The sequence below is a fragment of the Melopsittacus undulatus genome, chromosome 5 (genome assembly GCF_012275295.1).
Source record: "Melopsittacus undulatus isolate bMelUnd1 chromosome 5, bMelUnd1.mat.Z, whole genome shotgun sequence".
Taxonomy (NCBI): domain Eukaryota; kingdom Metazoa; phylum Chordata; class Aves; order Psittaciformes; family Psittaculidae; genus Melopsittacus; species Melopsittacus undulatus.
In genome coordinates this window covers 2,616,156-2,629,855 of record NC_047531.1, presented here as the reverse complement: position 1 = coordinate 2,629,855, position 13,700 = coordinate 2,616,156, and the positions used below count along the sequence as shown (strand labels likewise).

General features: G+C 59.0%; 1 protein-coding gene across 4 annotated transcripts in view; it reads left to right on the top strand.

Annotated features, from left to right (window-relative positions):
- SBF1 (SET binding factor 1) overlaps positions 1-13,700 on the top strand; it is a 56,463-nt gene that overhangs the window by 17,267 nt on the left and 25,496 nt on the right. For all 4 annotated transcript variants that reach the window (XM_034062815.1, XM_034062813.1, XM_034062814.1 and 1 more), the window contains exons 2-7: positions 2,773-2,858; positions 5,979-6,116; positions 6,249-6,380; positions 7,854-7,964; positions 11,299-11,404; positions 12,459-12,591. In XM_034062815.1, coding sequence (XP_033918706.1) covers positions 2,773-2,858; positions 5,979-6,116; positions 6,249-6,380; positions 7,854-7,964; positions 11,299-11,404; positions 12,459-12,591 — 706 coding nt within the window. The remainder of the gene's footprint in view (positions 1-2,772; positions 2,859-5,978; positions 6,117-6,248; positions 6,381-7,853; positions 7,965-11,298; positions 11,405-12,458; positions 12,592-13,700) is intronic.

Genomic DNA, 13,700 nt, shown 5'->3' with positions numbered 1-13,700 from the left:
CTGCCAGGAGCCAGCTCCTTGCCCTGATGGGCACTGCACTGCTCCAGGCCCTGCTGCCAGCTTGGTTGTGCCACAGCTCTGGTTGATGCAACAGCTCCTACCTGTTGCGGGGCTGGAGGTGATCCATGAGGGTGACGTGGATCCCTGCTCCTTCCAGCCCTGACCTGCTCGCTGGCCTGGGAATGGTGTGCGGCACAGGGATGAGGCTCTCGGCACGGTCTGGGCTCCTTGCATCACTGCCTCACCGCAGAGCCCGGCACTGAGAGCTCTTGGCAGCAGCACCAGGGCCTCGTGGCTTGGTGCCCTGGGGTTGGTGCTGCTCTGCTCTGCAGGCACCGCCACAGCTACAGTCGGTGCTCGGGAGCACGCAGTGGTTTGTGATTTACAACAGCTCCTGACGGGATCCTGGCTCTGAGACCTCCAGCAGCTCCTGGAAGCCTCCAGTGACACCTCGGAGCTTCCAGCTCCTGTACTGGGGGAGCTGGTGAAACACTCAGGGCTTGCAGTGAGCCCTGCTCTGTCCTGGCAGAGGGAGACGCTGGGAGAGGGGGAATGCTGGAGCAGTGCTTCCTCATGGGCTCAGCACTTGGAACAGAATCAGGGCATTATAGAATGGGTTGGGTTGAAGGGTCCTTAAAGCTCCTCCAGCTCCAACCCCTGTCACAGGCAGGGACCCCTTCCACTGGAGCAGCTGCTCCAAGCCCCTGTGTCCATCCTGGCTTTGGGAGCTGTGAGCTCTGTGTTTCCTGTGCCATATCCCATGGAATGTTTGAGGTCTGGGGGTGTGGGAGCCGTGTCTGGGCCTGCAGAAGGTCTGATCCCCTGGGACTGCCTGGACTGGTTGTACCAAGGTGAAACATGGTCCCGTGCTCTCAGCAACCCATGAGCAGAGGCTCTGGGAGTGAGTGGTGGAGAAGGGCTTGCTCCAAACAAGACCTTTTCCCTGCAAACCTCAGGAAAACTCCCTTCTGCATCTCCCCTCACTGTGACAGCACAGCAGGAGCCATGGAGAAGGTCCATGAGGCTGGAGGAGCTGCTGCATGCTTGGGTTCCTCATTGGCCTGTTTCCCTGTGAGGTGGTGGCTGAGTTGTCACAGGACATGGAATGGTTTGGATTGAAGGGACCTTAAAGCTCCTCCAGTTCCAACCCCTGCCACAGGCAGGGACCCCTTCCACTGGAGCAGCTGCTCCAAGCCCCTGTGTCCAACCTGGCCTTGAGCACTGCCAGGGATGGGGCAGCCACAGCTTCTCTGGGCAAGGCACCAGGTCAGAGACAGCAATGTGAGGGCCATGATGGGGATCCTCTCCATTGTCCATGACACTGGGACCCGGCTGTTCCCGGTGAGCGTTCCCGGCATTCCCGCTGCCCCAGTGCCCAACTCAGCTCTTGTGTCGTGTCAGTGAGTGTTTAACTTCTGGCTTATTCAGAATTTCCTGTCTCCTGATAACATCTCCTCAGCTTCCAAATATATCCTGGTGCTGCTGGGGCCATCACCGCTGCCTCGGGTCAGCCTGTGTTGTGGTCCCTCCACAGTGCAGGAGCAGCAGGAAGGAAGAGGGGAGCAGAGGGACACGTGTGTGCCTGGGAATCCTGCCTGGAGCAGCGGGAGCCAGGCCGATGGTGCTCAGAGGGGGCAGGACCTGATGCAGCCAGCACTGGTGCTGCTGGTGATGCCAGGACCTGGCTGTGTGAGGAGGTGTCTGAGCACAGGCACATCTGGTCAACGGGACACTGATGCTGTTTCCTCCCCTGACCTTTCCATTCTGGTCCCCAGACTGTTGGTGGTGTTCCTGATGCCGTGTTCAGCTAAATGCAGCTGTGGTGAGGGGTGGTGGAGACAGGTTGGGTGCTCAGAATAGTGCTTTGTGGTGCACATCCCCTGGGGAGGCTCCTCCTGCTACCTGGCCCCAACAGCAGGACTGGAGCCAAACCCAGCTCCCAAACCAATGTGGCATTGCTGTAGGGGCAGACACAGTCATCCCCTGGGATGATGCTGTGGCTGCAGTAACCACACAGTAGTTCCATATGGGGATGGGGCATCCCCCTTTCCGTGTGTTGTCTCTACCTGTGCCCAGCCGGGGGTAGGAGCAAAGTGCTCCTCAGGGTTTCCATGTCCCCAATTCCAGCGTCATCCACTGAAGCAGCACATTACACGTGGCTGGTGTAGAGGGAAAATCATTGTTTAATGCCATTCCCCTTGGCCTGTCCCTACAGGCCCTTGTCCCAAGCCCCTCTCCAGCTTTCCTGCAGCCCCTTTAGGCACTGGAGCTGCTCTCAGGTCTCCCCTTCAAGCAGCAGAGGGGCAGGATCCCCTCCCTGCACTGCTGCTCATGCTCTGGGGGTGCCCCCAGCACACGGGGGGGTTCTGGGCTCAGGCACACACTGAAGCTGGGTAACGGGGAGCTTCTCATGGACCAGCACTCCAGGTCCTTCTCCACAGAGCTGTATGTGTGATCTGTGTGTCTGATCTTGTGTTAGTGACCCAAGGAAGGGAACTGTAACGTGAACTTGTCCAGAGATGTGCTGCACTTGTGCTTTGCCTGTTGCACACCATTAGATGATGAGGTTTTTTGCTGTTTGCTTCCACATCTATGGAAATCGCTGCTTTTCCCTGTGGCAGGGGCTGTGCAGTGGGTTTGTGGAGGGACTGGGGTCTACTCTGTGCTTCCCATGTCCATGGGGGGCTGGCACAGTGCTGGAGCTCCCTGTGCTGCTCCCAGGCACTGAAGCTGTTGGGAACCTGCGCTCTAACCCTGCCCTTGTCTCCGCAGGCAGCAGGGATGGGCAGGGACAGATACTGCAGCGCTTCCCGGAGAAGGACTGGGAGGACAACCCCTTTCCCCAGGGCATCGAGCTGGTGAGTGCCATCCATCACAGCTGGTGATGTGTCATCCTTCGGGATCCGGACACTGGGAAGTGTGGGGCGGGGGACACGTGGCACTGTGTGCACCCCCCTCAATGGGCACTGCAGGGTCTGAGCAGGGCAGCCACCACACTGGGGTCCCTCCTGCCCCATGACACAGCTCCAGCTCTGGAAAGCCACAGATCCAGTGTGCTGAGCCATGCAGAGGATGCTGTATGCCCTGCCTGGGGCTGGCTCTGTCCTGGCTGCTGTGCTCCCCATCCTGCTCTGGGATCAGCTGGCTGGGATGCTGGAACATCCTGAACATCCAGAGCATCCTAGAGGAGCTGAATGGATGCAGTACCAGTATGAACAGCCTCATCACAGATAGCATAATTCTGCCACAGTTAAGCCTCTCCCAAGTGCTTTGCCTTGCAAGCTGATCTCCTCTTTGGGCTGGTGGCACTGGATGAGCTCTTTGGTCCCTTCCAACCCAACCCAACCCTGGGGTTCCATGATTCCATGGTGTGGTGAAGGGTGACCTGCCGGCTTTCCACTCCAGCTCCCTGTGCTTCTCCTGGGCCTCACTGAGGGAATGCCCTTGCCCTTGGGAGCCAGTTTTGGCTGCCCCCCCATCCAGACTTGGTGGTCATCTCCATCTTTGTGCTGGTGCTGGAGAACTTCCACGTGAGTGGTGCCTTTGGGATCAGCCGTGAGAGCGTGGCTCCGATCCTCATCCTCATTCCTCTGCCCTGTCCTGGGCTCTTGGCTCTGGCAGTTCCCGCTGCAGCCACGGGGATCATCACCCTTGTTATCTCCTCATCCTGTTGCCAGAATTCCATCACAGTCTTGGACTTTCTGTACTGTTCTGTCCCGAGGCAGACTCTGTATTCATGTTCTGGGCTGTGTTTCCCGGCTGTCTGCAGGGCACTTGGGAACCGTCCCAAGCAAGAGGAAAGCTGCTCCCCCCACCCCAAGGGTCAGACTGTCCAGCCAAAACATCCCTGGAATTTAAACAATTGGAGCCCGGTCCTGTTGGGAGCCTGGAGGGCTCTGAGGCTTCCGCAGCATTGGAAGGTGGTTGGGGGAGCGGGATGTAGGGATGCGACAGAGCAGCTCCCCAGAGCCGGATGGAGCCCACTGTGGTGTTTGGTACCATAACCACATCCTTGTGGTGCAGCCAGCGCTGTGTGGGGTGAAGGTTCTCTGGTGCATGGAGGGAGCTTGACCCCAGAGCTCTTGCCCTGGCGTCGCTCTGACAGCAGCTCCAACCAGAGCTGTCCCATTGCAACGGGTGGAAGTTGCTCTGGAGACAGACACAGGATGTGACCGTGTCCCCGTGCAGTGTCCTCCCCTCCACTGGCAGCCCTGAGCCCAGGGCGGGTGCTGGATCACTGGGAGAGCAGGAGCCAGGCCATGGGGTGTTGACAGCCCCCAGGGGTGGTGCTGAGCGGGTGAGCAGGATGGGGACAGGGAATCCTGCTAAAACTGGGGGGATTTCGTGAGGCGCTGGCACAGGGTGCCCAGAGAAGCTGTGGCTGCCCCATCCCTGGCAGTGCTCAAGGCCAGGTTGGACACAGGGGCTTGGAGCAGCTGCTCCAGTGGAAGGGGTCCCTGCTTGTGGCAGGGGTTGGAGCTGGAGGAGCTTTAAGGTCCCTTCCAACCCTCATCAGTGTGAGGTTCCGTGATTCACAATGGTTCAGGTTCTGCAGTGATGCCTTCAGCTCCTGTCAGCCCTTTCTAGCCTCATCACCACCTTATTCCCGTCCTCAGTGCTGCCCAGGTCTCCATGTCCTGAGGACACATCCATCAGAAGGAGCAGCTCTGTCCTGGGGCTGTCCCACTCTTGGCGACTCCTCCAGTGATGGGAATTTTCCACAGTCCTCAGCAGCCAAATGCTGAGGAAACAGAGGAAAACCCCTTGAGACCTTGAACCCCCCCAAGGAGTCCTGGGCTGATGCTGGAATTAGCCCCCCCCCCCAGCCCTGGTGTGTGGAAAGTGCCACAGAGCTGTGTCTGGAGCTGCTTGAACTGTGGAGCTGGTGCAGGTGTTCTCCAGCTGCTGCTCCCAAGGGAGCGGTGCCACCTCTTGGAGCAGACATGGGGCTGGGACACAGCCCTGGCTGCATGGGGGTCACCCTCCATCATTCCTGGTGCTATTCCAGCGTCTGGGTGTGACCACCAGCACCTCCATGGCTGCAAGGGCAGAGCAGAGCCCAGCCCATCCCAGCCCTGTGCTGGGAGCTCCTGAGGCTTTATGAAGGCTGCAGGTGTGGGGGGTGCTCATCTCGGCCAGTGGGGCATGGAACAATGGAATGGTTTTGGTGGGAAGGGAGCTTAAAGCTCCTCCAGCTCCAACCCCTGCCACAGGCAGGGACCCCTTCCACTGGAACAGCTGCTCCAAGCCCCTGTGTCCAACCTGGCCTTGAGCACTGCCAGGGATGGGGCAGCCACAGCTTCTCTGGGCACCCTGTGCCAGCGCCTCAGCACCCTCACAGGGAACAGCTTCTGCCTTATATCTAACCTGAGCTTCCCCTGTTTCATAGAATCATAGAATAGTTAGGGTTGGAAAGGACCTTAAGATCATCCAGTTCCAACCCCCCTGCCATGGGCAGGGACACCTCACACTAAACCATGGCACCCAAGGCTTCATCCAACCTGGCCTTGGACACTGCCAGGGATGGAGCATTCACAGCCTCCCTGGGCAACCCATTCCAGTGCCTCACCACCCTCACAGTAAAGAATTTCTTCCTTATATCAAGTCTAAACCTCTGCTGTTTAAGTTTCAACCCGTTACCCCTTGTCCTGTCACTACAGTCCCTAATGAAGAGTCCCTCACCAGCATCCCTATAGCCCCCTTCAGATACTGGAAGGCTGCTCTGAGGTCTCCACACAGCCTTCTCTTCTCCAGGATGAACAGCCCCAATCTTCTCAGCCTGTCTTCATATGGGAGGTGCTCCAGCCCCTGATCATCCTCGTGCTCTCCTCTGGCCTTGCTCCAACAGCTCCACGTCCTTATGATGGGGACACGAGCACTGCACACAGTGCTGCAAGTGGGGTCTGGCAGAGCAGAGCAGAGGGGCAGGATCCTATTGTTTGACCTCTTCCTGACACAGCCCCTGCCCTCTCTTGCAGTTCTGCCAGCCCAGTGGTTGGCAGCTCTTCACAGAGAGGAACCCCCCGACCTTCTTCGTGGCTGTGCTGACAGACATCAACTCAGAGCGGCACTACTGCGCCTGCTTCACCTTCTGGGAGCCCATCGACAGCGCCCAGGTACTGCGGGTGGGAAGGGATGAAGGCAGCCTCTGGCTTCGGCTGTGCCTGTGCCAGGGGAAGCCAGGCCCCGGTGGTAGATCCTGGGAGAGGGAAGAGCTCCTTTTCCTCACCTGGGTCCTTGTCTCGTAGCCTCAGAGTCACCCCAGGAATGGTGATGGGGGGGAGGAGGAAGAGCCATCATCTCCCATTCAACCTGCGCAGCTCTTTGCTCCCAAAAGCTTGGTGCTGGTGTCACGGCTGGACCATGCGGAGGTGTTCAGGGTAAGTCTGAAGTGCTCTGGGCAGGGGGAGAAGGGTGTGGAGAGGAGAACAATGGTGGTGAAGGGTTTCTGGCTCTGGGAGCAACCTGGAGCCATGTGGTCGCTGCTGGAGCAGGAGGTGATGGAGCATCCTGGCACAGTGCCTATGGGAGAGCAGCCTGTTCCCAACCTGCCCCTTGCATCCTGGTCCAGCAGCCGCACCTGAACATCAACCCAAGGACTCGGCCTCACCAGGCAGCTGGCAGCCTTGACCTGGTTTGTCAGCAGAAGCAGCATAACTGGCAGCCCATTCCTGTGGGAACATCGCTCCTTCCATGGGAATGTTCCCCAGCCCTGCTGCTTTCTGTGCTTGGGGAAGGGGTGTGAGAATGGGTGCAGGCTGGGCTCTGTGTTGTGTCAGCTCCATGGCTGGACAGGGGGTGGTCACCTCCCCAGAGCCCTCACACTGAGCCCTCCTCATGCTGCAGAGGAGGAGCCCACCCAGGACTGATGGTGGCTCAGAGGAGGGCAGTGTGCTCCAGGCCTGCTCTCCCCTCCCGCTGTGGGATCCCAGCGCTGGGCTCTGCCCTGTTCCTGCACATCTTGTTCACACCAGCTCTGTGAATGGAGCACAAGCTGTTCCCGTGGGACACGCAGTGCTCAGGGCATTAATTACTGACAGGGGTAAAGAATCACTCCCAGCTCTGGCTGCAGCTGCTGCAGAGAGCACAAAACCTGAGCTCTGCAGACTCACAGCCCTGAAAACACACACAGCCGAGGCTGGAGGCACCTCTGGAGGTCCCTGGTCCAACTCCTGCTTGAGCAGGGTTGGCTGGAGCAGGTTGTCCAGGGGGTCATAGAGCCATGGAATGGTTTGTGTTGGGATGGACCTTAAAGCTCCTCCAGTTCCAACCCCTGCCACAGGCAGGGACCCCTTCCACTGGAGCAGCTGCTCCAAGCCCCTGTGTCCAACCTGGCCTTGAGCACTGCCAGGGATGGGGCAGCCACAGCTTCTCTGGGCACCCTGTGCCAGTGCCTCAGCACCCTCACAGGGAAGAACTGCTTCCAGTTGAGGTTTGAAGACCAGAGGGCTGGGCAGCCTATGAGGAAAGGCTGAAAATTGGGAATGTTCAGCCTGGATAAAAGATGGCTCCGGGGAGACCTTATCTCCATGTCGCACTACTTGAGGGTGGCTACAAAGAAGATGGAGACTCCCATTGTACCAGGAGTCCCATGTCCCAGTTCTGACTAGATAGATATGACAAAAAATGTTCCCACTGAGGACCACCAGCCATTGGAATTATCTCCCTGGGGAAGTGGTGACTCCCCAGCACTGGACACTGTTAATATTGTGCTGGATAGGGTATTCAAACATCTGGTTTAGATGATGCTTTGCCTGGAAGAGTTGGAGCAGATGATCCCTGAGGTCTCCCCCCGCTGGGATCCATGCTCCGTGGTGCTGTGCTGCTCAAGTGTGCTGTGCTTCCCTCTGCAGAACAGCCTGGGCTTGATCTACACCATCTATGTGGACGGACTGAGCGTGTCCCTGGAGAATGTCATTGGGAACCTGCTGACCTGCACCATCCCCATCACTGGTGGAGCTCAGGTGGGTGCTCAGCCCCTTCCTCATGCTCTTCATGCCTCTGCCCCCTGAGCAGCTCTGGGAGAGGCAGAGGGATTCCTCAGCTCTATCTGGTGCTGTGCTGGGGGAGCTGAGCGAGGCTGACGTGTGCTGGCAACCAGGAGCTGCTGAAGTGCTTGGCTGATGCTTTCCCAAGCTCTTGAGAGCAGAAACAACAGAGCTCTGTGGTTCCGAGCTCAGCTCCTCCAGCAGCTGAGATCCTGCTGCTTTGCTGCCTTTTAGCTTGCCATGGCTGGGCAGCTTGGCCCTGGCTCCTTGCTCTCTCCACTTGCATAGTCACTGATGGGTCTGTGCACGCAGTTGCCATGGTCCATGCTCATTCCTGCACCGGGGAGGTCCTGCTGCTCCACTCAGCCCCATCTGAGTGCCTGGAGAGCTGCTTCAGAGCCAAGTGGTCACGGGCCATCTGTGAGAGCAGGGGGACGGGCCAAGCAAGGCCAGCATTGGCCAAATGAGCAGCTTGGGGCTCTCTCCTTAACCCACTGGCCTGTGCCTGTGCAGGCAGCAGCTCTGATGGACAGGGCTTGGGAAGCAGCAGCTTTGCTTGTGCCCAGAGGTGAGGCCATCACAGACAACCTCCTGTTGTCCCCTCCAAGCCATGTGTCCCCCTCCTGCTGGGGCAGGGCCAGATGGGCTCAGCCTTGCTCAGCAGATGGGTGAGGAGGAGGATGGAGGTGGCAGGAATGGAGAGAGCCCAGCTGGGCCCTCTGGCAGGAGGTGTTTGGAAGCAGCAGCCTAATGCCCTGCGGCTCTTGTGCCATGCCAGCACCTCAGACGTAGCCATAGACGTGTTGTTTGCTGTGGTGGCTTCACTTCCAGCTGAGCTCCACTTCCCCCAGCAAAAAACCACCATTAAATTCCCCCCTACCCCATGGAGGAGCCTTCACAGGGCTGGGGCAGCACCTCAGCTCCCTGGGGCCCACAGACAGAGCTTTCTTCCCTTGCTGCAGCCCGTGACCCTGGGGAGAAGCTGCTCTCTTGGACCCTGGTATCTGTGAAGGCTTCTTGGGTTGGTGCTTTCTGCTGGGCAGGGTTGATGCCCCTTGAGCTGCTGTAACTGCCTGGCACAGGCTTGGAGGTCCCTCTAATCATCCAGAGCAACTGGGAGAACACCAGTGGTCCTGGTGCTTAATGAACCACAGCCTGGTTTGGGTTGGAAGGGACCTTAAAGCTCCAACCCCTGCCACAGGCAGGGACCCCTTCCACTGGAGCAGCTGCTCCAAGCCCCTGTGTCCAACCTGGCCTTGAGCACTGCCAGGGATGGGGCAGCCACAGCTTCTCTGGGCACCCTGTGCCAGCGCCTCAGCACCCTCACAGGGAACAGCTTCTGCCTGAGATCCAACCTGAACTTGCCCTGTTTCAGTTTGACCCCATCACCCCTTGTTCTGTCACTACAGTCCCTGATGAAGAGCCCCTCTCCAGCGTCCTTGTAGCCCCTTTAGGCACTGGAGCTGCTCTGGGGTCTCCCCTTCAGGAGCCTTCTCTTGTCCAGGCTGCCCCAGCCCAGCTCTCTCAGCCTGGCTCCAGAGCAGAGCTGCTCCAGCCCTCGCAGCAGCTCCATGGCCTCCTGTGCACTCGCTCCAACAGCTCCATGTCCCTCTTGTGCTGCTGCCTGGAGCTGGACCCTGGTGCAGGTGTCTCAGGAGAGGATGGGTGCCTCTGCAGAAGGAGCAGGGTGCTGCCTGTCGCAGGCTGTGTGCCAGGCACCATAGGCTCTGCACTGTGGCGTTCCTGCGGGATCTGCCCAGCTCCGTCTGACTCTGTCTGGTTCCTCCCAGTGCACCAGCAGCAGCACTGGAGCTGCTGTGCCTCGCTGTGTGGCATTCCTTGGCACAGTTACTGCCACCACCAGTTCCTGCAGGTCTCTGTGCTGTGGGAACAAGCTCGTGGGGCACTTTCCTGTTCTCCTGCTTCATCCCAGTGCTCCATCCCTCTGTGGTCCCTGTTGCTTTGGCTCCATGTGTGTGTTTGTGCCTCTCCTCACTCCGGGATCATTCCCAGCTTGCTGTCAGCCCTGCCTGTGTCCTCCCTTCCTCCCATCTCCTGTGCTGTCTCTAACTGACTGTGCCATCTCTGTCTCTGTCCCAGCCTGACGCGGAGGACGAAGCAGCGGTACGCACACCTTTTCCTTCCTGGGGTCTGTCTCCTGCTTAACAACCTCTCTAACTGTCTGTGAGGGTGACCCACTCTGTGGCTGGGGCAGAGCTGGAGGCCTGGGCACTGCTAGTGCCTCTGGTGTATGTGTCTGTGTGTGTTGCACTGGTGCAGCACTGCTGTGAGTGGGCTCTGGGCGGTTCAGTCCTGCTCTGCAGCAGCCACCCTGTGAGCTGGGGTGGTGTAGACACCCTCAGCTGCTCTGGAGGATGAGGTCAGGGGTGTTTGATCAGCTCTTCCAGGGCTGCAGCTTCGGAATCATGGAGTCATTGAGGTGTTTGGGTTGAAGGACCTTAAAGATCCAGTTCCACAGGCAGGGACACCTTCCACTGGAGCAGCTTGCTCCGAGCCCTGTCCAGCCTGGCCTTGGACACTGCCAGGGATGTGGAAAGCAGATCCGTGGCTGTCGCAGTGGGTTGTGTGGTGAAAGCTGCTCTTGCAGGCGTGTCCTCCCTGGAGAGATGTAGAAAGAGGAGGAGAGGGCAGTGAGCTGCAGCCTGGGGCACATGAAGGCTTCCCTGTGCCACTGGGGAAAAAGTTGTACTGGGGGAGAAGCAGTGAGAGTGTGTCCAGTGTGTCCAGTGTGTCCGGTGTCCGTCCCCAGCCCAGGAGCCATCAGCACCCTGGCTGGTTGGAGAGGCCAGTGCTGCTCCCTTGCCAGGCAGCACTGGTGGCCATGGCACAGGTGAGCTCTTCCCATCTGCTTCTCATGGAATCCCAGAGTGGTGTGTGTGGGAAGGGACCTTGAAGCTCACCCACTTCCATTCCCCTGCCACAAGCAGGGACACGTTCCCTGGGAGCAGGTTGCTCCAAGATCTACTGAAGGTCCTCATGTGCTGTCACTGTGCAGTTCCAGGGCTTGCTGCCATCACAGTGTTGCTCGTGCTGTCCAGGAGTGCCGGCTGTTTCGGGAGCTCCCATTCCCCCCTGTAGCCCATGTCCCCAGTCAAACACAGCGTGTGGTGTTGTGGGGCTCTCCTCCCTCTTCCTGCAGCAGCCATGGTGCTGTGGTGGGACATGCTGCACCCCGTCAGGATGGTGCTGAGGGCGCAGTGGTGTCAGCCCTGCTCTGGGGGGCACTCAGGCTGTGGCTCTGCCCTCGGAGCGTGGCTGTGCCCGGTGACGTGCGTGTGCTCCCTTGCAGAGAACCATCTCGCTGGGCGCTGGGGACCGGCAGGTGATCCAGACACCCATCAGTGACTCGCTCCCTGTCAGCAGCTGCAGCGTGGCACTGCTCTTCCGCCAGCTCGGTGAGACTCATGTACCCCGGAGCCCCCACACCAGCACACCCCGCACCCCTGCACCAGTGCCTGTAGGGCCCCTTCCACTGGGTGCCCTATTGCCCAGGCTGGGACAGAGCTGCCTGCATCAGCCTGGCTGGAGATGCCGCCCTGCTGCCCAGCTCCGTGTGTCACACTGGGCTCCTCCAGCCACAGGTGGAGCCCTATTGATCCTGCTTTTTCTCCCCTTCCCCAGCAGGGCAGGGACTGGATCATGGAACAATGGAATGGTTTTGGTGGGAAGGGACCTTAAAGCTCATCCAGCCTCAACCCCTGCCATGGGCAGGGACCCCTTCCACTGGAGCAGCTGCTCCAAGCCCCTGTGTCCAACCTGGCCTTGAACACTGCCAGGGATGGGGCAGCCACAGCTTCTCTGGGCACCCTGTGCCAGCGCCTCAGCACCCTCACAGGGAGGAACTTTCTTATCTTCAACCTGAACTTCCCCTGTTTCAGTTTGAACCCATCACCCCTTGTCCTATCACTGCAGTCCCTGATGAAGAGCCCCTCTCAAGCATCCTTGTAGCCCCCTTCAGGTACTGGAAGCTGCTCTGAGGTCTCCACGCAGCCTTCTCTTCTCCAGGCTGAACAGCCCCAACTTTCTCAGCCTGTCTCCATACAGGAGCTGCTCCAGTCCCTGATCATCCTCGTGGCCTCCTCTGGACTTGTTCCAGCAGTTCCATGTCCTTTTTATGTTGAGGACACCAGAACTGCACAGAATGCTCCACATAAAGATGTGTGCCCAGATCCCATGGGAACTGGGCTGGGTGGCAAAAAGGGGTGCCCAGAGTGTGCTGCCATTGGCCTTATGCCTGTGATTGATGACACCAGCACCTCAGGAAGACACCTCTCTCCCAGGACAGGGGCTTTCATTGGAAGCACATCCCAGAAGTGGCTCTTTGGGTGATGCTGAGCTCCTCTATGCTGCAGAGGTGGAGATGAGGGGTGGGATCCGTGTGGGGTCATTGCTCTCTGGTGGGTGCAGGAGGTGACCCTCATTTCTGAGCTCTCCTCTGCTTTCTGCCAGGCATCACCAATGTGCTGTACCTGTTCTGCGCTGCGCTGACCGAGCACAAGATCCTGTTTCTGTCCAGCAGTTACCAGCGGCTGACGGACGCCTGCCGGGCTCTGCTCGCACTCATGTTCCCCCTCAAGTACAGGTGAGGGCACCCAGAGCACCCCGAGCCCTCAGCCCTCCACAGCCACCAAGAGCTGCTGCCAGGCCATAGTCACAGCATCATGGGATGAATCCCAGGCAGGTTTGTGTTGGAAGGGACCTTAAAGCTCATCCATTTCCAGCCCCTGCCACAGGCAGGGACCCCTTCCACTGGAACAGCTGCTCCAAGCCCCTGTGTCCAACCTGGCCTTGAGCCCTGCCAGGGATGGGGCAGCCACAGCTTCTCTGGGCACCCTGTGCCAGCGCCTCAGCACCCTCACAGGGAACAGCTTCTGCCTAAGAGCTCAGCTCAGTCTCCCCTCTCTTGGGCAGGTTCAAGCCATTCCCCTTGGCCTGTCCCTACAGGCCCTTGTCCCAAGCCCCTCTCCAGCTTTCCTGCAGCCCCTTTAGGCACTGGAGCTGCTCTGGGGTCTCCCCTTCAGGGGCCTTCTCTTGTCCAGGCTGCCCCAGCCCAGCTCTCTGAGCCCTTCAGGCAGAACATGTTCTACAGCCTCACAAGGTTCCTGAAAGCTCATAGACGCTGACCATGGTCATTCTCTGGCCCTGGAGTTATAATCTCAGTCCAACCAAGGGAAAGGTTTCCAGCAGAGCAGTGGAACTCCCAAAGGAAGCTTTCTTTGGGATACAATCAGCCTTTCTGCAGGTGGGGGTACTGCAGGCCAGCATGGATACAGCACAGCAGGAGCTGCAGCACAATGGCCCATCTATCTCAGCTGTCCTACCTGGGGGACGTGCAGACAGCCCCGGTAGTGGCCAGTCCATGGCCTAGTGAGTGGGGTGCCAGTGTCCACAGGAGCCACCACAGTGGCTTGGCCACCACTGCCACCACCTTAACAAGAGCCCTGTTATGTGCCTGGCCCCATCTAGGGTGGGCAGAGGTTGCACCAGGCTTTCTGGAAGTTTCCCAGTGTCATGCCCAGGGCTGGGATGGATGGGTGCCAGTGGAAGTGATGCACTGGGGCTCCGTGCTCTGTAATGCAGCTCAGAGAAGGGGAATGGGATGGATTCTGGGGAGGTAAGCTCCATGGGGTGATAACACACTGCTGGACCAGTTCAAGAGCCTGGTGGGCTGCTTCTCTCTGTCAGCGATTG